Source organism: Euprymna scolopes, chromosome 2, assembly GCF_053919585.1.
Source record: "Euprymna scolopes isolate OS-2025 chromosome 2, ASM5391958v1, whole genome shotgun sequence".
NCBI lineage: Eukaryota > Metazoa > Mollusca > Cephalopoda > Sepiida > Sepiolidae > Euprymna > Euprymna scolopes.
The window spans coordinates 125,543,713-125,570,469 of record NC_136483.1 but is presented as its reverse complement, the minus strand read 5'-3'; the positions used below and the strand labels follow the sequence as shown (position 1 = coordinate 125,570,469).

General features: G+C 33.2%; 1 protein-coding gene across 2 annotated transcripts in view; it reads right to left on the bottom strand.

Moving 5' to 3' along the window:
* Positions 1 to 26,757, bottom strand: part of LOC145295939 (protein strawberry notch homolog 1-like) — a 329,531-nt gene that overhangs the window by 166,455 nt on the left and 136,319 nt on the right. For both annotated transcript variants that reach the window (XM_080141823.1, XM_080141832.1), the window contains exons 13-14: positions 11,815 to 11,997; positions 10,590 to 10,687 (exon numbers count right to left, since the gene is read on the bottom strand). In XM_080141823.1, the coding sequence (XP_079997949.1) occupies positions 10,590 to 10,687; positions 11,815 to 11,997 (281 nt within the window). The remainder of the gene's footprint in view (positions 1 to 10,589; positions 10,688 to 11,814; positions 11,998 to 26,757) is intronic.

Below are 26,757 nucleotides of genomic sequence, written 5' to 3'. Positions count from 1 at the left end.
TCATACTTATGTCCAAAGTGGTTATCAAATTCAAAGAACTTCCTTCTCCTCTCTCTCCTGGCCACATTTTTTTTTTACCTCTACTTTTTTTGCAAAGAAAAAAATGTTTTGGTAGGTAAGTATGAGGATCAAATCTGAACCCTTGAGGCAAAGTTGGAAATTAAAGTGTGAGAAAAAAAAAAAAAAAAAAAAAAAAAAAAAAACGTGCGACGTTAATCATTGGGCCACCGCGAAATACTAACAGAAACACGTTTGAATTTATTTAACTATTTAGAATTGGCAGGTGCACGTTTTAATGACTCAATGAGGTAAACTTTGACTGCGGGGTAGTATTTCATTTACTGCGGAAACACTTTTTTTTATTTTTATTTTCCCGAAGATGTTGGGGGGAGGGGACCAGCTCCCCATAAAAATAGCAATTGTTTGATATAAGGAAAATGCTATAAGATTATGGCTGCACTAGCTGTTGTGTTATTTTGTTTGCATCTGTCTGTATAACCCTAAATTTTTCTTGGAAGTTTATAGGAGGAGTTATTTTTTTGTATTATCGGGCTTATGATTTTCCATGGAGGTGTTTTAAGAACAGTTTTATGGATTTGGTTTGTTAGCATATTAGCTTCCCTGCAGATTGGTATCATTCTTAATCAAAGTTTTTACTGCATTTTCATTTTGGTTGAAGAGGCTTTCACAATTTGGTTTCAAGGTGCAGAATTGGTAGGGTTTGCAATTAATTTAGTGTAGTATCTTAGAGCTAGGTTGAGGCATCTAAGATCTGGAGGAGTTTCATGTGCTTCTGCATAAAGGCTTTCCACAGGAGAGGTTTGAAAAGTCCAGAGTTATATACTATGCTTTGACAAATGATTTTCTGGCAGCTTAATATATGCAGCAGCTGTAGTCTAGTTTTGATCTGATTTGTGTTCTGTGTAAAGAGTTTTTTTGTCGGCAACCCAGTTTGTGTGAGCTGGGACTTGCAGGATTTGTAGTGCTTTACTGCATTTATTTTTTTATATAGTTAATGTGTGGTTTGAAAGTTAGTTTTTGATCAAAGATGGTTCCTAGATAATTATATTTTTTTACGAAAGGATTTTTCCCCCCTTCAATTTGTAGAGATGGGATGTGGAGTTTTCATTTATTACAGAAAGGGATGCATTTGGATTTGGTTTTTGAGAATTTAAAGCCATTTATTGATTTTATTTATATTGTATTGAAGTTTTCTTTCTAAGGTGTGGATGTATTTGGATTTATGGCTGATAGAGCAATCATCCATATATAGGGAGCTCTATATATCAGGGGAGAGTTCTTTTATTACACTGTTGATTTTGATGTTGAAGAGGGAAGTAGATAAAATACTGCCTTGAGGTACACCTTGATTTTTTGAACTTAAGCAGACTTTAAAGGTTGTCTGTTAGAAAGTTTTGGATGAAATTGAGTAATCGGCCTTTCAATCCTATGTGGTGGTGATCTTTAATGATGCCATATTTCCATGTGGTGTCATAAGTGTTATCTAGATAAAAGAATATGGTGGTTACATGCTGTTTCTTAATGAAGGCTTCTCTAAAATGTTTCTAGATTGATGATATGATCAATGCATCCACAATTTTTTTGGTATCCGCATTGATTTTTTGAAATGATATTGTTTGTTTCTAGATACCACATTAAACGGAAGTTGATCATTCTTTTCATAAGCAGCTTCTTAGAGCAATACGTCTGTAATTTTCCGGATTTGATGTATCTTTTCCCGATTTTTCTATGGGAATTATTGTGGCTGGTTTCCGTATTTTGAGGAATTCTTTTTCTATCCATATTTTGTTGAACATTTGTAGAATTTGTAGTAATTCAGGGGGTATATTTTTTAAGAAACTGTAGTAGATCTCATCTGGTCCCACAGCTGAGTTGTGGTATTTTTCTATGGCATCTTTAAGTTTGTCTAGTGAGAAGGTATTGTTGTAAGGTTCTTGTTTATTGGAATCGAAGTTAATTTTATATTTTTGCCCGATTTTTCTTCATTTGGAATTGTTTTTTTTATTGTTTTGATGGTGAATTGTCAGTGAAAGTTTTGGCCAGCGTATGAGCTATATCTATATTTTGTTGTTTTTAGTGAGGAGGTGTTTGTTTGGGGCGGGGTTATCTTTCCCGAAAATTTTTCTTATCGTTTTCCAGATTCTAGGTTTGGTGGAAGTGTTGATTTGATTGACGAATTGTTGCCAACAATTTTGTTTTGATTCCTTCATTGTTTTACGTGCTATTGCTCTGAGTCGTTTATATTCTATGAGATTATTGGTTATGGGTTGCTTTTTGAATTTTCTTAAGGCTGCCTTTCTTTTTCTAATGGCTTTTTTTGCATTCTTGATTGAATCATGGTTTGTTCTTATTATTTTAAAAAATGTTTGTTATTATTATTTTAAAAAATGTTATGGTAGGTAAGTAGGAAGGATCAAAAAAAAAAAAAAAAAAAAAAAAAAAAAAAAAAAAAAAAAAAAGCCGGAAATTATTCTCTAGAGTAGATAAACTAAGGACTTTATAAAAAAAAAAAAAAAAAAAAAGCTAGATTTTTTTTTTTTTTTTTTTTTTTAACAAAAAAAAAATGTAAATTAGATATTGTTTACACATAGAAACGTTACGACTTTTATTCTGTAGATAGGCACTCGATCAAGTCATCCGGAAATAGAAATCTCCTGTCACTCTAGTAAGCCATATGCTAGCTAACAGTTGATAAAAAAACCGCTGGCGGAATCTCTAGTGCAAAAACGTTAAGTATTTTTATTTATTTTATTTTTTTTTTCTTCTAAACTAATCCTAAATGTTTTGTTACATTGTTTTAAATTTGCTTTTCGTGTTTTATGTATTTTGTCTGTATTTCTCCTGTCTTTTTGTCTGTATTCCGTATTATCCGTCCAGCCCTCCTGCTACAAAGCTGAACGTTTTAAAACAAACAAAATGCCGGCAACTAACGATAAAAAAAAAAAAAAAAAAAAAAAAAAAAAAAAAAAAAAAAATGCCGGAAATTATTCTCTAGAGTAGATAAACTTAGGACTTTATTTAAGTAGTATACTTAATATATACTATTACTGCAAGCTTGCCTGTATTGAAAATATTTTCTCCTAGTTTTCGAATCCTACCTTATATAGTTAGCCTTATGTTCAAGTACATTCGAAATATAATACAGCGCAAAGAAAGTCACTCATGAAAACGGACCTCCTAAATTAAAACCTTGAAAAATTATTTAAACTCTAATGTAAATTAATATTAAGCAGTCTTTACAAATTGATAATAGTTAATTATTGGATTTTAATTAATTATAAGATGAAACTTTTATGATTCAAACTAGATAGATAACGACAAACTTCCACCCATTAATATGGGTGGGGAGATTATCACCAAAATGCCATGAATTATTAAGTTCGCACCGGACTTACTACTTAGATATAAGTCACTTGTACCCATTCCCCTTTCTCCCCCCCCCATTTTTTTTTTTTTTTTTTTTTTTTTTTTTTTTAAAATGGAGAGTAGATAATACAGTGGATGTGTTATCGGCAGCTCCAGTAACTCTCGCTTCTCCTATTTTGTCATTCAGTCCTCATTCAATGAGTGATGTTTCTGACAAAGGGTGAAGAAAAAGCTGCTTAAAGGTCGGTACTACTTGGTGACCAGTAGTCTGAGATGTCGGATATTTTTCTGTCTTTGTCTGTCCTTGTTGCCATGTCACTAGTAAGGGTGCTGGAGGTAAACGTTTTGTCTGGGCTGACGTTATCCGCCTGATAGTCAGGGACCCGAACCTTGGATTAACCACTAAGGAGGCTGTCCTATCAGCAGGCGCAAAGTACTGGGACTGCTGTATTGCCATTTGGTGAGTGGATCTGGACCATACAGTAGTCTCTGGTGGGGCCTCTCGATGCCATACTAGTGGGTAATTGTTACGGCTTTACCTTTTCGTGTGCTACAAATAAAAAAAAAATCTTCCTGTCTTTTTCTCTCTTACTTTCCCTCTCTGTACTGCTCTAACCAAGTATGCCGACCTATTCCACAAATCCCCAAACCTCAACATGAAATATCTCCAGAATAAAAACTCGATTAAACCTAGAACCCCATCTTCCAGCGTAGACCCCTACTACCAGGTCTCCTTCTCCAATATCAGGGGTCTACGTTCCAACCTTCCAGAGGTTGAAACCCAATTACAGGAGACGAAACCGGACATATTATTTCTATGTGAAACTGGAATAGGGCCGACCACTTCCCTAGATGAGTTCATAATGCATGGATACTCCAATTTAACAGCTAAATCTGACTCCCAAGATCGCCATGGGCATGGAATATGTGCCTACATTAAGGATGGCTTCCCATGTGGCAGGGATATCTCTAGAGAAGATCCTAATTTACCCTATATGTGCTTCAGGGTTGCACTTGCTAACACCACTGCATTTATATTTGCCCTCTATAGGCCCCACAACAGCGGAGTTACTATCTTTAAGAGCATATCTGAGAAAATAGACGACATACTGTCTTCACATCCCTCGGCTAACATCCACATCTGTGGTGACTTCAACGTCCATAACGTGGAATGGCTGACCCATTCAAATAAGACAGATGATGAGGGGAGGTTTTGTCATGATTTTGCCATTGCTTATGACCTCACTCAGATTGTTCGCGAACCCACCCGTGTGCCCGGATACACCCAATCAATATGCAAGCCTCTTAGACCTTTTTCTTTCAACTTCCCCTGAGCTATGTTCATGTACCGTTCATTCTCCTTTAGGATCCTCCGACCACTCCGTCGTATCAGTTAAGATAAAAACAAAATGTAAGAAGCCATCAGACGTACCCCTCCACCGTACTGTATACCGATACTCTATGGCTGACTGGGATAGCTTCCGTACATTCATATCTGATTTACCTCTGCACTCCATGTTTAAAAAGGAAGTGTCCTCTATAGTATCAGATCTGACCGAATGGTTAATTGTAGGCATAGACCAATTCATACCATCAAAAAAATTCCAACAAAAACCTAACAGCCAGCCATGGTTCTCCCCAGAATGTGCTGCTGCTATCGCGCACAGAAATCACTTTTTCCATAACTACCAACGTAATAGATGCACTGAGACTAAAGCTGCTTTCAGGACTGCCAGCAACCACTGTAAAAGAGTAATAAAAAATGCAAGAGAGCTATATGCCCAGTCTGTTAAATCCAAGGTAGCTGATCAACGGCTTGGTTCCCACCAGTTTTGGCAAATAACAAATAGGATCCTGAACAGAAGTGTGCGTTCTATCCCAACCATTATCAATGGACCAGAGGTTATCTCGTCAGCGTCAGACAAGGCCAAACTATTTGCAAAGAACTTTGCAGCTAATTCTACCCTATGCGACGAAGGCCATCAACTCCTCATATTTCCTCCTATAACACAGAACAAGCTAGGTAATATACAAATATCTGTGCATGAGGTCGCCAAGCTAATAAAAAACCTAGATTCCAGTAAAGCAACTGGCCCTGATGGCATCCCAATTATAGTGTTAAAAAAGCTTCAACCAGAACTCGCTCCCATACTTACGAAACTATTTAAGCGCTGCCTTAAGGAGAAGTGCTTTCCGACCCCCTGGAAGACCTCATCAGTTTGCCCTGTATTTAAGAATTCAGGTGATAAGTCATCTCCCTCTCAATACAGACCAATAAGTCTTCTCTGTGTTATGAGTAAGTTACTGGAATCAATATTAAATAGAGAAATAGTCAACCACCTCAGCAGAAACAACCTTCTTAGTGACACACAATATGGTTTCCGCTCTGCAAGATCTACCGCAGATGTGCTGACGGTTATATCCCACAGGATTAGTGAATCTCTTGACAAAGGCTTCCTTTCTAGGGCAATTGCTCTTGACATATCAAAGGCCTTTGACAAAGTATGGCATAAGGGTCTACTTCACAAGATTTCCAGCTACGGTATAACTGGAAATGTTTTCTCAATCATTAAATCATTTCTCTCCGATAGGCTCATAAGAGTAGTGGTAGATGGACAAAAATCGGAGGCCTGCAATATAAATGCTGGAGTCCCTCAGGGGTCAATCCTCGGCCCAACTCTCTTCCTGATCTACATCAATGACCTCCCTAAACACATACTTAAATCATTCGTTGACATCTATGCTGATGACACGACCATCTACGGCAACACATCAAAGGCTGTAAATGACGAAGTTCTCTCGGATTCTCTCTCCTCTGATCTCGAGCGCGTGGTTCAGTGGGGGAAGATGTGGCTAGTTACCTTTAATGCATCTAAAACCAAACTCCTATCGTTACATCATCAACGCTCTGATCCCCAGCTGGCATCAATTGTGATGGATGGCTCTCGTCTGGGTGAGGCCCCGTGTTTTGACAAGCTTCTGGGTTTGACCTTTACTCCTGATCTGAAATGGAACACGTACATCAAGTCTGTTGCCAAGGTCGCAGGAAAGATGGTGGGATCCTTCTACCGCTCCAGAAGATATCTCACTACTGATGCAATTCTCTATCTATATAAAAGCCAAGTACGGCCAAGGATGGAATACTGTTGCCATATCTGGGCAGGAGCTGCCAAAAACAGCCTATCATGCCTTGACAGAGTACAAAATAGACTTCGTGGTTTAGTGGGGGATGCCCTTTTCTCTACCCTGCAACCCCTCTCCCACAGAAGAGACGTTGCGAGCCTATCCTTGTTTTATCGTTATTTTCATGGCAGGTGCTCGTCTGAACTCCAATCCCTGGTCCCCCCTCGCCAAACTTTCACGAAAAACACCCGTCTAGCTGAATCCACTGTGAAAAATTTCCCCCACTCTATATCTGTGCCTAAATCAAAACGCGGATTTCATGAGCAAAGCTTCTTTCTTAGAACTGCACGCCTGTGGAACTCTGTTCCGTCTGCCTGCTTCCCTCCGGACTACAACTTGGATGTCTTCAAGTCTAATGTTAACAAATTCCTAATGAACCGCCCCCCTAATTAAACACTTCATAAAATCTCACTAACGTGATGTACTTGCAATAACCCTTATCCCTGAGTGGCTTCCGGGCCTTGATAAGTGGTGATCACTGTGTAAAAAAAAAAAAAAAAAAAAAAAAAAACCCGGAGTCATGAGTAAAAGTAAGAAAATAAAGTGTGAAGAAAAGAAAAAAAAAAAAAAAAAAAAACATCTGCAAGGTTAACAGTTCGGCCACCAAGAAAAGTCCATTCCAGTTGTTTAGGGGGAAAAAAAAAAAAAACACAAAAAACCGACTATGGTAGGTCGGCGCGAACGTGAAAATATAATGTGAATTGTCCAGCACGCTAACCACTATGCCACAGAGCACTGCAGCTTAGTTTAGTGATTTTAAGTAACTTCACATGAAAGAACTACGAAGCCAAACCGGTGTTCTCTTCTCACCTGTTCCTTGTGAACGATCCCCAAACGGTGTTAAGTGGTGGCAGGGGGAGGAGGAATTTATTAGAGAGAAAATATTTTACCACTTCCATTGATCTTAACCGATTTTGGCCGTGACTTCTCAGCAGAAAAAGTATAGAAATCTAAGATTATCAAGGAATTTGAGAAATAATAAGCCTATAACACACCTCAGATATTGTTCTGCCGTTTGTGCATATTATATTTGCATGAAATATCTTGATTTTTAATCCTATTAAGGTCAAAATCCTACGGGGAAAAATGAGTTCATTTTATTTATATAGAGATAATGGTGTTTCATTAGGTTTGTTTATAAGGGTTGTTTTCATTTGGTGAGTTTTTTTCTTTTTCTTTGATTTAATTTGGGTTTTTTGGTTTGTTGGGTCTGTTTTTTTTTTTTTTTTGTTGTACTTTTGTAGGTTGATTATTTCCAGTGTTCAGGATTAATGTTTTGATTTCTTTCATTAAGTCTTTCATCTCTTATCAATTGACATAGTTCTTCAGTTTTTATTTCTGGAAGATTTTTTGTATAGCTTTGACAACTTTGATTTGTGTTTATTTCAGCTTTCTTGGTTACTTCTGAGTATCTTGCATTCAGAATTTTTCTGGTCTCCAAGAAAGTTATATTTTTTGTATACTATATTGTTGCTATTTCTTGTAGCCATATTTTGCACCCTTTTAAGTCAGCTGAATGGTTTTGTGCATATGAGGCCCTTTTTGCAGTTTTCGCCACATCTTACACAGATTGATGATTTGGTGCATTTGGATTGGTGTATCCAAATTGATGGTAATTGTAGCACCTTAGAGGGTTTGGGATGTATTTTTCTATGCTTATTTTTAGGTATTCAATTTTAATTTTATTTGGGGTATTTGTAGAGTCAAAGGAGAGTATATATGTATTTGTGAATATGAAATCTCCATTTCGTTTTATTTTTGTAACACTTTGGGATGAAAGGTTAGATAAAATTTCCTTAGAGCAATTTGCTAGTTCATTGCATCTAATGACTCCTTTTGATGAGTTTAGGTGTGGGTTTAATTTTTTTTTAAGTTTTAATTTTAATATTGTTAAAAGTTTGCCTAGGCTCAACAGGGATACAAGGATGATATACTCAATTTCAGTGTTATCTTAATGAACACCTGTCTTCTTTTTAATGTTACTATGGGATACGTAATAATTTAAGGGGTTTGCAGCCATGTCATTGATATACTCACTTTGTTGATTGACCCTCAGCCACCGCTTTCCACCATATATTAAAGAGTAGGTGTTATTTGTGGGAAAGGAATAAGCATGTTGTGTTAATAGTAGATTCTTGGAGTGGGCAATATATAGCGGGGCTTGACATGACCAGCCGATTGATCGGATCAGGCCCTTCTGACCACCTGTCTAGCTCAGTAAGGGCCACAGCAGTGTGTTGGGAGTGTGTGTGTGTGTGGGGGGGGGGGGTGCTAAATTCTGACCTCCAAGTCCCTCAACCACCAGGATCTCGTCCTAATGGCATCACGGGTCGCCACCCATGACCAACAGGTAGCCCCATTGAGGGACTTTTACCCTCTGCAGGGGGAGGGGGGCAGTCGGCATATTCTGATGCCCCGACGACAGGGGTCTAGTGAAATCTGATCAACTGGAAAAACTTTTAATGCTTCAAGTTGCTTGTTTAAATATTTATTCGAAACATACAAGTTGCTTGTTTAAATATTTATTCGAAACATACAAGTTGCTTGTTTAAATATTTATTCGAAACATACAAGTTGCTTGTTTAAATATTTATTCGAAACATACAAGTTGCTTGTTTAAATATTTATTCGAAACATACAAGTTGCTTGTTTAAATATTTATTCGAAACATACAAGTTGCTTGTTTAAATATTTATTCGAAACATACAAGTTGCTTGTTTAAATATTTATTCGAAACATACAAGTTGCTTGTTTAAATATTTATTCGAAACATACAAGTTGCTTGTTTAAATATTTATTCGAAACATACAAGTTGCTTGTTTAAATATTTATTCGAAACATACAAGTTGCTTGTTTAAATATTTATTCGAAACATACAAGTTGCTTGTTTAAATATTTATTCAAAACATACAAGTTGCTTGTTTAAATATTTATTCAAAACATACAAGTTGCTTGTTTAAATATTTATTCGAAACATACAAGTTGCTTGTTTAAATATTTATTCAAAACATACAAGTTGCTTGTTTAAATATTTATTCAAAACATACAAGTTGCTTGTTTAAATATTTATTCAAAACATACAAGTTGCTTGTTTAAATATTTATTCAAAACATACAAGTTGCTTGTTTAAATATTTATTCAAAACATACAAGTTGCTTGTTTAAATATTTATTCAAAACATACAAGTTGCTTGTTTAAATATTTATTCAAAACATACAAGTTGCTTGTTTAAATATTTATTCAAAACATACAAGTTGCTTGTTTAAATATTTATTCAAAACATACAAGTTGCTTGTTTAAATATTTATTCAAAACATACAAGTTGCTTGTTTAAATATTTATTCAAAACATACAAGTTGCTTGTTTAAATATTTATTCAAAACATACAAGTTGCTTGTTTAAATATTTATTCAAAACATACAAGTTGCTTGTTTAAATATTTATTCAAAACATACAAGTTGCTTGTTTAAATATTTATTCAAAACATACAAGTTGCTTGTTTAAATATTTATTCAAAACATACAAGTTGCTTGTTTAAATATTTATTCAAAACATACAAGTTGCTTGTTTAAATATTTATTCAAAACATACAAGTTGCTTGTTTAAATATTTATTCAAAACATACAAGTTGCTTGTTTAAATATTTATTCAAAACATACAAGTTGTTTGTTTTAATATTTATTCAAAACATACCCAACAAAGTAATAAAAACAATCAAACTAAAGTTTGATTGTTTTTATTACTTTGTTAGGTATGTTTTGAATTAGGAAGACAGTAGAGAAGTGGAGGTGGTTTTTTCAGAAAATGCCTTAGTTGTGCAAAAATTAAAAAGGAAAAAAACAAAAATAGAAATGTGTTAGTATAGGTGCATTTGTGTAAGGCACTCATCTGACAGCCTGACCTGGTTGCACCAGCAAATTTGAAACGAAGAAAATAAAGGTTGCTGAAGAGCTTCATTAAAAGGAATGTTATAGTTATTGACCATTCACATATAAACCCATACAAAAAAGAATACTTACTTAGCAGTAGATACAAAATCATTTAATTCCCCTCCATGTTCTTCTAATTGTTCCAAAGTTCGAGCTTCACCAGTTGATTGCAAGCCAATGACAACACACTAGGAAGAAAGAAAGGACAATTACCTGTCTTTTAAATCTTAAGTTAACACTGAGCAAAATAAGATGGTTTAGTCTTACGGTATATCAACCATTAATGGCAAATGAAACAAAGAGAGATGAAAATTGATGTTTACCTTATTAGAGACAAAAGAGATAAACTTGAAACACACATGACAGGATGTTTTAGTTTTATAATTGCTCATGTTGATATTGACAGATTCAATGAAGGATTAAAAATATATAATTCTACAAACTTGTTGTATACAAATAATGTTGAAGATTTAGATTACTTAGATTTCTCATAAGGCAAAGAAACCTTAAATTAAATTTTTGTTGAACACAACTCTTTCTGTTTCACTTAACCAATCAAGAGCCGTGGATGTCCATCAGAACTTCTAATAAATAAGTTTTCAGTTTCAAGTTTTCGATACTCTCTACCATATTCCAATAAGGATATTCATGTGCTTTAGTTTATCTCGTCATTTTTTACTATGGATGCTCCACTAACTGACACACTATAATTAAGCTTTCTTGATTTAAAACTCGATATCTGACGCAGATGACATTCATTTTATAAGTGGTTACTTTACATATATGGTCCAAGATTCAACAGGAAGGTAAAAAACCTATGGCACAGCACACTTCATAATATTCTTCATAGCAAGAGCTTTGTTGAACTAGATTATATAAGTAAAAATTTGAGCAGAATTTATTGTGTTTCAAATTTTTGACTTGAGGATTACTTTGGACTAGTTTTCACAACATTTCGGCCGGCAACTTCCGATATAAGAATTTAACACATATCCATTGCAAAATGGTTACAGGTGTAAAAAAGTAATAATTAATTCAGTGGCAGTATTCTGGAAGTTGAAAGTTCAATGCTCAGTATGAGTAATACTAAGAATACAATGACAAACTACAACTTTTATCCAATCATGACTGATGATACAAGAACAAGCTACCCTCTGGATCAAATAAAGGATTTTATTTGAAAGTCTTGAGTTTGATATAAATATTTGAGTTCAACAAAATGCACTCAAAGATGGTCAGAGGTTAAATTATTAAAATTTAAGTTAACTTGTAAAACAGTAGTTTGAATAATCCAATTAGAATTCAATTGCTTTACCTTTCCATTTTTGACAGCTTCTCGTGTAAGTTTCACACAATGTGCAACCTTAGCTGATATACAAAGATATTTGAAAAAGCGTTGGTGAGCTGACCAGAATTGACCCCACATGGATTTTTTCATCCGCTGTTCAGCTCCAATCAAATCTGCAGCATTCTGGAACAATTCTCGAGCACGGACCCACTACAAAAAAATAAAATTTATATTATTCAATCAGAATTTAAGTTTAAAGCAAATAATATGGCATATCACATTTTTCAAGTAGCGTTGTAAAAATAGTATTTTTTATATATTTATTATTATTTGATTATAGCTGTCAGTTTTTGTTTGGAGTTAATTTGCAGCGATGTAATTAATATGTTGAAAGAAAAGAAAAACAAGGATTTAATGGAGAAAAGAAAAACAAGGATTTAATGGAGAAAAGAAAAACAAGGATTTAATGGAGAAAAGAAAAACAAGGATTTAATGGAGAAAAGAAAAACAAGGATTTAATGGAGAAAAGAAAAACAAGGATTTAATGGAGAAAAGAAAAACAAGGATTTAATGGAGAAAAGAAAAACAAGGATTTAATGGAGAAAAGAAAAACAAGGATTTAATGGAGAAAAGAAAAACAAGGATTTAATGGAGAAAAGAAAAACAAGGATTTAATGGAGAAAAGAAAAACAAGGATTTAATGGAGAAAAGAAAAACAAGGATTTAATGGAGAAAAGAAAAACAAGGATTTAATGGAGAAAAGAAAAACAAGGATTTAATGGAGAAAAGAAAAACAAGGATTTAATGGAGAAAAGAAAAACAAGGATTTAATGGAGAAAAGAAAAACAAGGATTTAATGGAGAAAAGAAAAACAAGGATTTAATGGAGAAAAGAAAAACAAGGATTTAATGGAGAAAAGAAAAACAAGGATTTAATGGAGAAAAGAAAAACAAGGATTTAATGGAGAAAAGAAAAACAAGGATTTAATGGAGAAAAGAAAAACAAGGATTTAATGGAGAAAAGAAAAAAAAAGGATTTAATGGAGAAAAGAAAAAAAAGGATTTAATGGAGAAAAGAAAAAAAAAGGATTTAATGGAGAAAAGAAAAAAAAAGGATTTAATGGAGAAAAGAAAAAAAAAGGATTTAATGGAGAAAAGAAAAAAAAAGGATTTAATGGAGAAAAGAAAAAAAAAGGATTTAATGGAGAAAAGAAAAAAAAAGGATTTAATGGAGAAAAGAAAAAAAAAGGATTTAATGGAGAAAAGAAAAAAAAAGGATTTAATGGAGAAAAGAAAAAAAAAGGATTTAATGGAGAAAAGAAAAAAAAAGGATTTAATGGAGAAAAGAAAAAAAAAGGATTTAATGGAGAAAAGAAAAAAAAAGGATTTAATGGAGAAAAGAAAAAAAAAGGATTTAATGGAGAAAAGAAAAAAAAGGATTTAATGGAGAAAAGAAAAAAAAGGATTTAATGGAGAAAAGAAAAAAAAGGATTTAATGGAGAAAAGAAAAAAAAGGATTTAATGGAGAAAAGAAAAAAAAAGGATTTAATGGAGAAAAGAAAAAAAGGATTTAATGGAAAAAAAAAAACTAAAACAAAAGGACAATTATATATAAAAAAAAACTATGCACAGAAAAATGAATTTTAGAATTTATTTTTTTAACATTGTCTTTTTTAATTCTTATGGTTTGATAATATAACCAACGCATTTAGTTATAGATGGTCATATAGTGATCTTTACTTATATATTATAGGCACTTTGGTTGAGTGTTTCCTATTGACTCCAAAATGGTTAAACTTTACACAAATGTAGTCATTACAGAAGAAACAGTCCAATTTCAACCAACCTAACATCAAAGGTGCATTTAAGAAGTTTTATCACTGCACAAGCAGAAGGGCCAGTCATAAAATCAACAGTAGGTTCTTTGATAAGACAGCAGCACATTCCTCCCAGAAAAACATGGTGGACTCTCGACTAGAGCAGGCAATCAATATATTTGATTGAAAAATAGGCAATTACTCTAATTTTGATGACGATACAGTTGTTGCAGTAGAAAAGACATGATTTCATTTGTTTGATAAAAATCAGTTTTATTTTTTTGTTGCAAACCATCTACTAGGTAGCCAGTTATATAGAAATCCCAAGAGTGAAAGGAGTCTTCTATCATAGATGAAAGTCACACAATGTTCAATGAGCTAGATCGGAGATGCACACTCATGCTCTCTACCAATCAAAGTTATGAGAACAGGACCATTGCCAGTATCCTCACAATGCAAATCAGGACAGTTTAACACTTGAGGGCACAGCTCAACGGTTATGATCTTTGATGTGGTTTAAAGTGAGAGCCACATCTTCGAAGTTGGCTTGAAAGTCAACACCAAAGTGTACTTGGATGTGCTGAAGAGTGTGGTGATCCCCTGATGCAATCAGGTGGCTGCTGGTAGATCCTGGGTGAGGCAGCAGGACCTTGCACCAAATCACAAGTCCAAAGAGACCCAGGATTGGCTTTAGAAGGAGTGCTATCACTTTGTACCCCTCTTTGGGGGAGCTGGAAGCTGAAAGCTTGATTGGCTTACAGCCAAACTAAAGTGCACAAATTTATTTCTTCAGCTATGTCAACTCATTCACTTTCTGCATGTCAACTTTTTAATCGCTAAATTAGAACGTTTTTCAATCCTTTCCATTCCTGGCCAAGCGGTAAAATGTCATGTTTACTTTTATTTTCCGATCCACCTTCGCATCAAAGCTTCGGGGTTCGAGTCTGCCTGCCTACAGATATAGATATAAAAGGCAAAATGTGTGCATTTTTTTGTGTATGTCTGGCAAAAGCTTTTTTATGGGCGCGCTCGGTGGGGTCACTTATTCTTAAAACTTTTTATATACTTTCTAAATTATAATATCTATGAGTTACGAAGGGAGGTCACATCTATCTTTAATTTGTCAAACTTTTAAATATCAACAGCAATCACTTCTATCAGATAATGAATCTCTTGTGACATGTGGTCATTTATATCCTAAACTTTCTTTTAGACCAATATTGATCCTCTAGTAGTTTGGTGTTTTGCTGGAGGTTCATAGTTGTTCCTGAAATTCATTGTGCTTTCTTTTCTTTTCTACAACTTTTGCTTCTTTTGGATGAACCTTTCTAAGATGGTTTAACATATTAGCCACTGTAAAAGTTTCTGCTGATTTGCTACCCTTTGATTTGATAGTTTGACATAACTTGCTGGCAACTGTATTCATATTCTTAGGATGGACATAAAAATACTTCCAGCAGAAACCAGTTGAAGGTTTTTGTCAATAATTAGTTAATTTTTTTTTACATATTTAAATTACTTATATCTGATATTTAATTAGTAATTTATCTTAATACATTATCTAAACCAGAAAAATAAAAATATATATGTAATGGTAAAAAAAAAAAATCATAAAATGATGAACAAGAGTACAACTGAAGAAGGCTTTATTTCCGATTTGCACATTGCACAATTTACTGTACAATTCCTTAACATGTAAACTGAAAAATTAATTTTCTTTGACAGTAATTTAAAGTACAAAATAAGGAGGGAAATTTTCCATATTCTTCCATTTATTTACCTCAAATTCAGTAAAAATCTACATTTTAACAGCATGTCATGCCTGTTATTTGATAATACGATGTAGATGATACCTCTTTGATAAATTTTAACTGGCAAGCAAAAAAAGAAGAAAAGTTATTTTCTTTTGCTTACAATTAATATTAGTATCATTTATGATAAAAAAAACTTGCTGAGAAATCGGCATTAGAAAATCTATTAATCAGCCAATAAATTGATTATCGGCTAATCCCTAGCTACAAACCATATTTTGTTAATTTCTTTGAATGATATCATGGTGGCCATCTTGGATTTCCTGGTTGCCATCTTCAATTTTTCAGAGTAATGATAACAAATGATAATGTCCATCAAAATAATATTCCGCATGATACCTTCTATTTTTATAGCTGTTTTATGATGTTTATACTTAAAGCCGTTAAAATGAAATTTTAATATGATAATTAGTTTCATGTACTTGAAAACATAATAGTAATCTGTAGAAAATTTCCTTCAATTTGATATGCAATATTTTGTTTATAATTTCTTTGAATTATGTCGTGGTGGCCATCTTGGATTTTTCATGATGTGATAATGGCAAATGATAATGTCAATCAGAATAATACTTTATATGATTAGCAATCCCACACCATTTTTTTTTTCTTTGAATAAACTCAAAATCAAGCATTATTGAAAAGAGCATAAAAAAATCTTTAGTTTTTAAAATCGGCCCATTAGAACTGGAGTTATGACAATTCAAAGTATCAAAAAAATGTGTGGTTCACTGGACATTTTGCCTTAAGTCAGTCCTATTTAAATGCATACAAGCTTGTGACTGAAAATGGTAGGAAATTTGCACAATTTACAGACTAACCTATCTTTAAAAAACTATCTCCAGATCTTTTTAAGATATTATGATGAAATTTTGAACATATAATACCATGAAGGCTCAGTTGGTGTTATTTACGACCAACTCACTTAGTAACTTACAGACGCTTTATTTTAACAGTTTTAAGTAGAAACATAAAAACAGCTAAGAAAAATGGTAAGTAAGGCTTTATCATTATAGGAAGTATTATTCTGATGGACATTACCATTTCCCATTATAACATCATGAAAAATTCAAGATGGCGACTAGGAAATCCAAGATGCCACTATGACATCATTCAAAGAAATTAACAAAATATGCCTTGTAGCATATCAAATTAAAGAAAATTTTGTACAGATCAGAATTGTTTTCACATACATTAAACTAATTAGCATAATTAAGTTTTATTTTAACAGCTTCCAGAAGAAGCCTCATAAAAAAACAATTCTAAAAATGTGAGGTAAGACTTTATCATCATGCGAAATGTTATTCTGATGGACTTGATCATTTGTCATCATTACACTGTGAAAAATCCAAGATGGCAACCAGGAAATCAAGATGGCCACCACGACCCCATTCAAAGAAATTAACAAAATATGGGTTGTAGCATATCAAATGGAAGGAAATTTTGTACAGATTACAATTATGTTTTCAAGATCATTAAACTAATTAGGATGTGATCTACCACCAGCGTGCAGGCTATGCTTACAGGTTTCATCGTTAATAGTCGGATTTAAATAGCGATTTCTTCGAATATACAAATCACAACAAAAATATTAAAATACCATTTTAAAGTAAATTTTATTGTGAATCCAGTTATATAAATTTTATTTTGATGGAAATAGGAGAAATGTACTTATTACGGATTTAAAAACTATTGAGTGTCAGATTAAGTAGCAGTGTGTACCTTGAACGTTATGGTGTCTGGTATTGCTAATATTTTTCTTAGCTGTTTTTATGATGTTTCTATTTTAAATCATTAAAATTAAACAAATATGCTAATTAGTATGTAAATTAGTCTGTAAGTTACCAAGTGAGATGGTCGTAAATACAGCCATCTGAATCTTCATGGTGTTATGATAGTATGTTTAAAATTTCATCACATTATCTTTAAAAGAACTAAAGATGGATTAATTTGTAAATTATGCAAATTTTCTCCCATTTTCTGTCACAAGGTTATATACATTTGAGTAGGACTGACTTAAGACAAAATGTCCAGTGAACCATACATTTTTTGATACTCCGGTTTTAATGGGCCGATTTTTAAAATTAAAGATAATATTTCTTTGTTTTTTATGCTCTTTTCAATTTGATTTTATTAGATGCAAAGAAAATATTTATTACTATTATATGCTATTGGAATATTTAACCAAATAATATTTTTTAAAAGAAAATGATCATCAGTAACTTATTTGTCATTTCTTCTTTGCCGCTTATTTTTTTCATAATTCCAAATTGGACCTTACCAGTGGTGAGTGCTTCCAGCTGAATAGTGACCTTTAGTGTATCTAGAAATCACCAATATAGCAAGTGACCAGACAAACAAACTGAGATGTCTCAGAGAGTGAAAGGTCTGTTTTGGTACCTCCAGAAACCCATTGGACAGGAAATCTTTGTGCACCCTTGAGCTGAATTTGTTAATATATATATCTGATAAGTTTTTGTGAAGTACAAAATTTACATATTGCAATTACGAGGGAAAGACAGGTTTTGATATTCATAAGAAAAAGAGAGACAAGAGATGACAGTTGACAGGTTTCGCCCTCACTCTTCTAGAGCTGGCTCAAGGGATTTATTTGATTTATAAAAGTGAGAGAAGCAAAAAAAAAAAAAAAAAAAAAAAAAAAAATATGCATTTAAAATATAACGTGCTAACAGGGAGAAACGAAAAATATATATCTAAAATAAACTTACGTATAATACAATGATAGAATCACTTGGAGGCTAATCACGTTCAAACCTAAAAGACATTCCTTTCATTTATATAGAAACGGTCTTTTTAAATAAATGGATAGCCTCCAAGATCTCCAGGTGAAAATCCAAATGAGCACGACTGAAAATGATAAATACTGTGTACTTTCCAATCTTAATATTCGTCTGCACTATAGCTACATCAAAGTGATAAACTACATTATTGATTGAGGGGGGAGGGGGAATCTTTTCAAGAGGATGCCATTAACAGTTTTCTAAAAACCCAACATGTTGGAAGCAAAATAGCTTTTTTCTACTGTTGAGCAAATTTGCTTGGCAAATTTATCACTTACTGACGGTTACCATAATAAAAGAATATAAATTGGACATTTAGCCACTGTATTGTTTTTATTTGAGGAAATTCATTTATTTTTTTATTCAATAACTGTGTCTGGAGAAATGGGATGTCAGAATCATAGAATATTCTAATAATTAGTAAACTAGTTTATAATTTAAATACCATTTAATCATGGCAGAAACCTTAAATTATTTACAAACACGATGTACATGTGTCAGCGAAGCCGTCATATTGTCCTCTGTTGCTCTCTCAAACTGTCTAGAATTATGTAAAGATCTATAAAGGGCGATAACTTACTTTATTAAAGATATTCTCCTTTTGATCACTATAACACCTCCCCTTTGAAATATGATGCTTGTAGGATGTTTGATGTGGATCTATTTGTAGAGTTCAAGTTGGTTTGCACCTTCGTTGCATCTTTTGGATTGGGCCTTTCTCTCAGACTTGCTTTGTGTACTGCATATTGTCTAAACACTGAGTATTCAAATGTGTCCAGTAAAATATTTAATGGAATGATTAAGTTGATTGTCTCTTTGGAATGAGTGACAGTCTTTTGCCAATACAGGTTGTGCTGGTAGGAATTTATGTGACCTTGCTCCATAAAAGCAATTGAACTAGTTTTCCATCGTCCTTTTCTTGGGAAGATTATTTGACGGACGAATAGCATCCATTGGTAAACCTATTTTCCTGCTGATCAGTGCTTCAGCAGGAAACTTTTCATTTGGGCAATTTGGTTTTGGGGTAGCTCTGCAGCTAAGAAACATTTCTATGATCTCTTTTAAGGATTTCCCTTTTAACTTCAAGATTGCTCTTATGTGTCGACAAAGCGTTCAGATTGGTCATTTGATTGTAGATGAAAAGGTGGATATTAGATACTAAATACTGTTTTGTTTACAGAAGTCAGAAAATTCTGCTAAGGTAAATGCAATACCATTATCAGAAATTAAGATTTCAAGAACGCCCAACCTACTGAGAATTTCTTGTAGTTTCTTTACAGTTTTATTTGAGCTAGTATGGTTCATTTGGAAGACTTCTGGCCACCTACTGTAAGAATCAACCAATATTAAGTAATATTGTCCATCAATTGGTCCATGTGTAGTCATGACCAAGGCATTCCTGGGCTAAGCCATGAATGCAATGTTTTCCGACAAGACTTCAGAACCAGTTGACATTTAGCAAAACTTTTTACAAGTTCCTCTGTGTTCCATAGATTTTAAATAAAGATCTTTTCTGAAAAATAGTTACACTTGCTGGTCAGTGCATGTTTATGAGATGAAAATGTCAAACTTTCTGTAATAATGGATCTGCGGCTGTAGCCTCTTGGATCATCTCTGAAGTGACAGGTAGCGATCTCACTGAAGAAACAAACGCAGAGACAACTTCAGGTTCCACAGATAGCAGCGATGATAGTCTTCCACTTTTGATAAGAAATGAGCCTGGATAACACATCTGCCTGGCCAATTTTGCTACCTGATTGGTACTTCATAGAAAAATTGTAAACTAAAGCAGTTGACCACTTTTGTAAGTGGTTTGCTGTATTAACTGCAATTCCTTTCCTAGAACCAAAAATACTTATTAAGAATTTGTGGTTTGTGATCAGAGTAAAATGTTGGTCATATAGCATTTTGTGAAATTTCTTTACTGCGGACTTTTTTCTCAATTTGGCTATACTTTCGTTCAGTGGGTGTTAACAACTTTGATGCATGTGCAATGGCTTTTTGGCTTCCATCAGGAAAAATGTGATATTACTGCTCCAACTCCATAGTCAGAAGCATCCGTCACAATAGTAATGTCTAATGATGGATTGTAGTGTGTTAGCAATAGATTAGAACTAAGTGTTTTGATTTTCTCAAATGATTGTTTGCATGTGTTTTCCATATCATTTTGTAAAAGGTTATTCAGAGGTCCCTGTAACTTGTACAGTTCAGGTAAGAAAGAACCATAATGATTTACAAGGCCCAGGAAAGATCGTAGTGTTGCAACATCCTTTGGAGCTGCCATGTGCTTTATTGCCTGAATATTGTGTGGATCTGGTTTTCAATCATTTTTGTCGAATATGAATCCAAGGTATTTTACAGAAGTCTGAAAGAATTTGCACTTGTCTCATCTTAAGTGAAATCTATATTGTTGAATTCAATTCAGCATGGAAGTAAGATGATACAGTAGTTACTCTTGGGATGTACCTGTAACAATAATATCATCCATGTAGGTGGAAACTCCTGGCAATCCTGTGAGTACTGTATCCACAGTTTGTAGAAATAACACTGAAGTTGAATTAACTCCAAATGGAAGGCGGTTAAATTGAAGTAATCCCTTGTGGGTGATAATAGTGAGAAGATTTTTGAAACCTTCAACTTCCATTTATAGATATGCATCTGTGAGGTGCAGTTTTGAAAAATAAGTTCCATCATTAGAGTTTTGGAAACAGATCTTCTGGTATGTGTAGTGAATACTGAGGTGTCTCCAGTCTGTCATTTAGTCTTATGCTGAAGCCTGCACAGATGTACTTTGCCGTTAACCTCCTTCACAATGACAACAGATGCTGCGCAGAATGACTAATTTGTAGGTTGGATTATTCCATCTTGTTGCAGGCGATCCATTTCTTTTTCTACTGTAGCTAAAGCTGCATATGGTACCGAATGCTTTGGATGAAGACTGGCTCTGCATTTACCTTCAGTTTTAGAGTCGCTTTAATTTTTAGAACATCCAAGACATTGAAAAACCATGCTGAACTTTGTTTTAAGTATGTTCTTAAAATTTCAGCATCTGCTGCAGCATTAATAGTGAAAGAATTGAAAATTGCCTTTAGGGGAACATTGAAAAGATCAAGTTCTTCAATAAAATCCAAACCACAAAGATTCAAGGTTGATGCATCAGAAACATAATACCTAAAAAATTTTTCCCCTTAAGAGCCATTGCATTTTAACTCATCAGTTAGCTGTATATTATTTCCATGATGCACCACAAGCAACATGAGTTGTCTTCTTAAGAGTTGGTTTTCCAAACAATTCCCATGTTGGACATGAAATTAAAGTGATACCCAAAGCAGTATCAAACGGAAAGTTCATTGGCTTGTTCATCTCAACAAACATATTTTCTCCAAACTTTAAAATTTACGTTAAAAATGGCAAAAATTGAATTTGATGTGACTTTCTGGAAACTTCCTGGCGTTTTTCTGTGGTTTTTATCTCATGACTGTGCAGTGTTCATCCTGGATTGGTTGGTTGTTTTTATTTTATGGCATATCAACCCTTTTCAGGTTATTTAATGCCGAATCCGGTGATTTTGAAGAAATTTTTTTTAATAGAATATATGTTTTTTGCAAGTTAGTTTCTATTTAACCCATAGTTGGGACCCTAACAGGTACTACCACTTCGGGTTAGAGTGGACCTGGGAGCAATGGCAATTAAAGGGTGGCTCCACACTCCCCAAAGCCACAAGCTGTGGCCTCACCACTGGATATAGTTTAAGGCATATCCAGGACCGTTCATCCTGGAAGTGTTGCAGTTATTTTTAGCACAAAATCTGTCCTTATGCCCACAACGTGAACAATATTGACATGTGTGTCTCTTAAATGGCAAAAACGAGCATAGTGCATCTCCCCACATAACAGGGTGTTGGAGGCTTCCTGTTGGAATTTCTCTACAAATTTGATGTTTGAAACTGATGGGCTTTTTTGTTGCATCATTGTGTCTCGTTTTAGATTTATTAATGGTTGACAATCTGTGGTCAGAATTTGTACCATCATTTCTTCATCAACCATAGACAGATGCGTATGTATGTTTGCAACTTCTGGAGATTATAACCTTTGCGATGAAAATGAGGCATTTGAATTAATCCTCTGTCAGCGATTTTAGACAAAAATTTTTGTATTGTAGACTAGCAATTCCAGCACATTCGGCAAAATCGTCTGTAGCATTTTTCTTTAATTTCAAACAATTGTAACGAATATTAAATAAAGATGCTGACTCACCAAAATATTAAATAAAGATGCAGACACACCAAAATATTAAATAAAGATGCTGACACACCAAAATATTAAATAAAGATGCTGACACACCAAAATATTAAATAAAGATGCTGACACCCCAAGAATGTTTGATAACTGTGCTATCGTTTTTTTTTTTTTTTTTTGAAAGGATGAAATTTGAATAGCTTTCTTGTTTGCTAAGTAGTAAACACACTCTTTATGTGTCATTCATAGATGTAAATTTGTGTTAAAACTTCTACTGTCCATACGAAGCAATAAAAGTTTGTTTTAATCTGGCTTGAATGAATAATCCGTTATTTTGCCTGCTATGGTGTCCAGACAAATTGATTTTGATGTTTCCATTAATTTTTGTGAAATTGTGCTGTAATTCAGCTTGCTTGTTGGTTCTGCAACATCTTATCCAATAGACGCAAATAATTCCACTTTTTTTTGTTTGTTTGCTTTTCAGAAAAGATTAAAAAAAAATTTTTTTTCAAGACCATGTACATTTTTTTTGTTTTGAGATCTGGTATTTAATTCAATCTCATGTCTTTGTCAAATTTTGTTATGTTCACAAAATGGGATGTCAAAATCATGGATATTCTAATAAAAATAAACTAACTCATTATAATTAAACTTACAATTTATTCACAGCAGAAGCCTTAAATTATTTACAGAATAATATTCATGTATTAGCGAAGCTGCCATATTGTCCTCTGTTGCTCTCTTGAACACTAGTCTTCTTTAAAGATCTGTAAAGGGCGATAACTCTTTATTAGTTATTCCCCTTTGATCGCTTTAACAATGACTAACTTAATCACATAAAGAGAGTCCCCCATTATTGAATAAAGTATCCTTGATTATTTTCAATTCTTCATCCAATTTAAGTTTTGAACAAATAAAGGCACTATGTGTTAGACTCCAAATTAAATTATATACATGCATGGTTCTGGTGTCCAGTAAATTGCCTGAATACAAGATAATGTTATATTTATTTACCAATACAATATATACAATGTTATATATATTTACCGAGACTAGAGGTTATATTTATGGCCTAAGGCAATGTTACATGTGTGATAGTACAATCAGGTTATCATACATCCACGTGGCTCAGAGTTACAGAAAAACACCAGCTGTGTCTTAACAGGATTAAATGAAACAAGTCATTTCCTACCCCAATCTACAACTAAATCCAAATAAACCTGCAGATTCAATTGATCGAAAGGAGATGGGCAAGAAGCAACATCAAAATAGAGAATGGTATCAGCAGCAATAGATGTTGATACCATTCGGAATAATATTCCCGGGAAGGTCATTGATGTAGAGAGGAAACAGAGTTGGTCCTAGAATAGAGCCCTAAGAAACACCAGCATTGGTAGGAAAAGAGAATGATGAGAATCAAAAAAACTTGCAATTTTCATTCAGAAAGAAAAGGCCTAATAATGTCAAAAACCTCATCATAAATACCATAACCATAAAGTTTATGCCACATTGACAAATGCCTTCGAAATTTCAAGCACAATGGTCTTACCCTCTCCTGAATTGTCCATAAACTGACTGATCCACTCAGTGACAAGTTAAAAGATTGGCAGATGAACAAAAACCATAAAAGCAATACTGAACATCACTAATGCTACAATACTTTAAAAATGTATCCATTAAAAAAGTTAGAACTCAGATTTCAGTTTTTTGTATATAAAATGCATTAAAATTCAACTAATACTAGAACTGTTTAAAAATCAATATATTGGAAGATTTCTTTCGTATTAACACCTTCCTCACCAAAATATGCGATTCTACCCCTTTTTAAGGCAATTACATATGAACACTTTGAAAAACTTGGCAGCAGAAAAAAATATAAATTTAAAAATTTTATGTAAAATAATCTGATTTCATAAGAGTTAACCAATTTTTTAATGAAAAATAAATCCTGTTTTTTGCTTAAAATTTGTTTTAGATGATTATTTGGGGTTTTAAGAGGGTCTTTGTGTGAAAAAGGGGCTCGTCTTGCTACTTAAGATTTTGAGTTAGCCATAAGGCTAGGGTCGAACATAAAGACTTTGCAGAAAAAAAAAAAAAAAAAAAAATATTTCAGAGTGAAAGATTAGTTTTACATATTCCATAATTTCCACACCATTCAAGTGTTTTAGTGCAATTAATTTTTCTATGGGACAAATGTGTTTTTAAGATGGTTGGTATGATGAGGACTAGTTGCTTAGATTAAGGGTTGGTGATAGGATTAAGGGATTTTTCTTTAAGTGTGTGTATGTGTGTGAGGTGAGGGGGCTTGTACTGATTTAGGAATAACAGTATAACATGTTCAAGGGAAGGCATTTTTAAGAGGTGAACTTGTCACTTAATATACCTCTTTCCCACAGAAGAGAAGTTGTGAGCCTGTCTCTGCTTTATTCTTATTTTCATGGCAAGTGCTCATTTGAGCTTTAATCTATGCCCCCGCCCCCTCGCCAAACTTTCATGAAAAACACTTGTCTAGCCAAAACTATTACCAATAATTTCCCCCACTATCTGTGCCGAAACCTAAACATAGATTCCATGAACAAAGCTTCTTTCTTAGAACTGCATTCCTGTGAACTCTTCCGTTTGCCTGCTTTTCAGCTGACTACAATTTGATTTTCAGCAAGTCCAACAAACAAGTTCTTGATGAATCGTCCCTCGAAGTAATCCAATTTACAAAATCTTCACTACTTATGGGATTATAGCGTAGTAATCATAACTAATATATACCCATTATACCCTTATCCTTGAGTGGCCTTTAGGTTTAGAGCGCTTGAAAAAAATATCGTGATTTTAGAGCGCTAAGACAAGATTGGATTCATTTTACACTGAATTATGTGAAACTGTTCCTCCTTCACTCTAAATTATTTATTTTTCACCAATGACATTCACATGTAATCACCTAAAAAAAAAAAATAATAAAAAAAAAAAGTTAAACGTAGAATCTTATTTAGTTTTTTCTAAATTGGTGACTAGAAAGTAATGTTATAACAAGTTTGAAAATTGAATATGCTTGAAGATAGAATATATTTTGAAATCAGTATTTCTTGAAGGAGCCACAAACTTAAAGTTAATGCTATTTTTTCTGTATATGCTAATTTACAAAACTGTCATCGATTTTTATAAACAGCTGTTGCATTATAATTATTAGCGACTAGCAGGACCTATTAACCAGCGTCGCTAGAATGTTGGGTGTGTTTATACTATGCTCGGGCAGGTCATAAGAAAAATACACAACTTTGCATACACAAACATAACAAAAAAAAAATCGCAACTTCACATGTGCAATAATAACGTGATTAAGTAAATTATACCCATGTAAAGTTAGTGAAACATTTTAATAAAAAAACAATAAAAACAAAAGGAAACGATTGTTTTATATCCTGTGTTCGTAATAATATTTTAGTAAAAGCAAATTATCATATCGTATGTATTACAAAAAATTAAATATAATTATGAATCCTTTTTTTTTATAAGTGTCACTGTAACTGAAGTCAATAAATAACAAGGTAAATAAATAAGTAAAAGAAAACTCCAACAAATAAGTACACGCGCCAAATTTCATTCAACTTTCTACAGGAAAAAACAAAAAAAAAAAACAACTTGTTTTTACATTTTTATTTAGCGAATCTATATATAAATTCATATTCCTGTCTGTTTGTTCACAATTTGATTAATATATACAAAATGTGTTTTACTTTAATCTTTCATTTATTTCTATATATAGTACGATACTTGGAAAAATATACAATTAAGAGATCACCTTATTTGCATATGACATTAAGAAAAATTGATTTTACTAAATAGTGATATCTTAGTTAATGTTTTTAGCGAGAGAATTATACAAAAATTATATTGATAATATATTTAATTGAATTTATTTAGGAATTAATATTTCCAACAGTGACCTTTTTTTAAAACTTTTTTTTGAAGAGTTATTTGCCCCTAGATGTTATCCATAAAAAACAAAAAAAAAAAAAAAAAAAAAACGTTTACCAAATATCATTTGGTAATTTCATACAGTTTCTCGCTGGAAAAATAATTCTGTGTAGATAGAAAAAATGTTTGGCTTTCATTGTGTTTTTTTTTTTAAATATTAAAAAACAAACAAACAAACAAACCCACTTACAAAAAAAATGAAAAGATTTCATTTGTTTTATTTTATTCCTTACGGCAATACAGAAATTGGTAAATTTTTACCACGTAATTCAGTGTCGTTTAATACCTAAAAAAATGAAGATCTATTGCCCCCCCCCCTAAATTCCACAATTTAC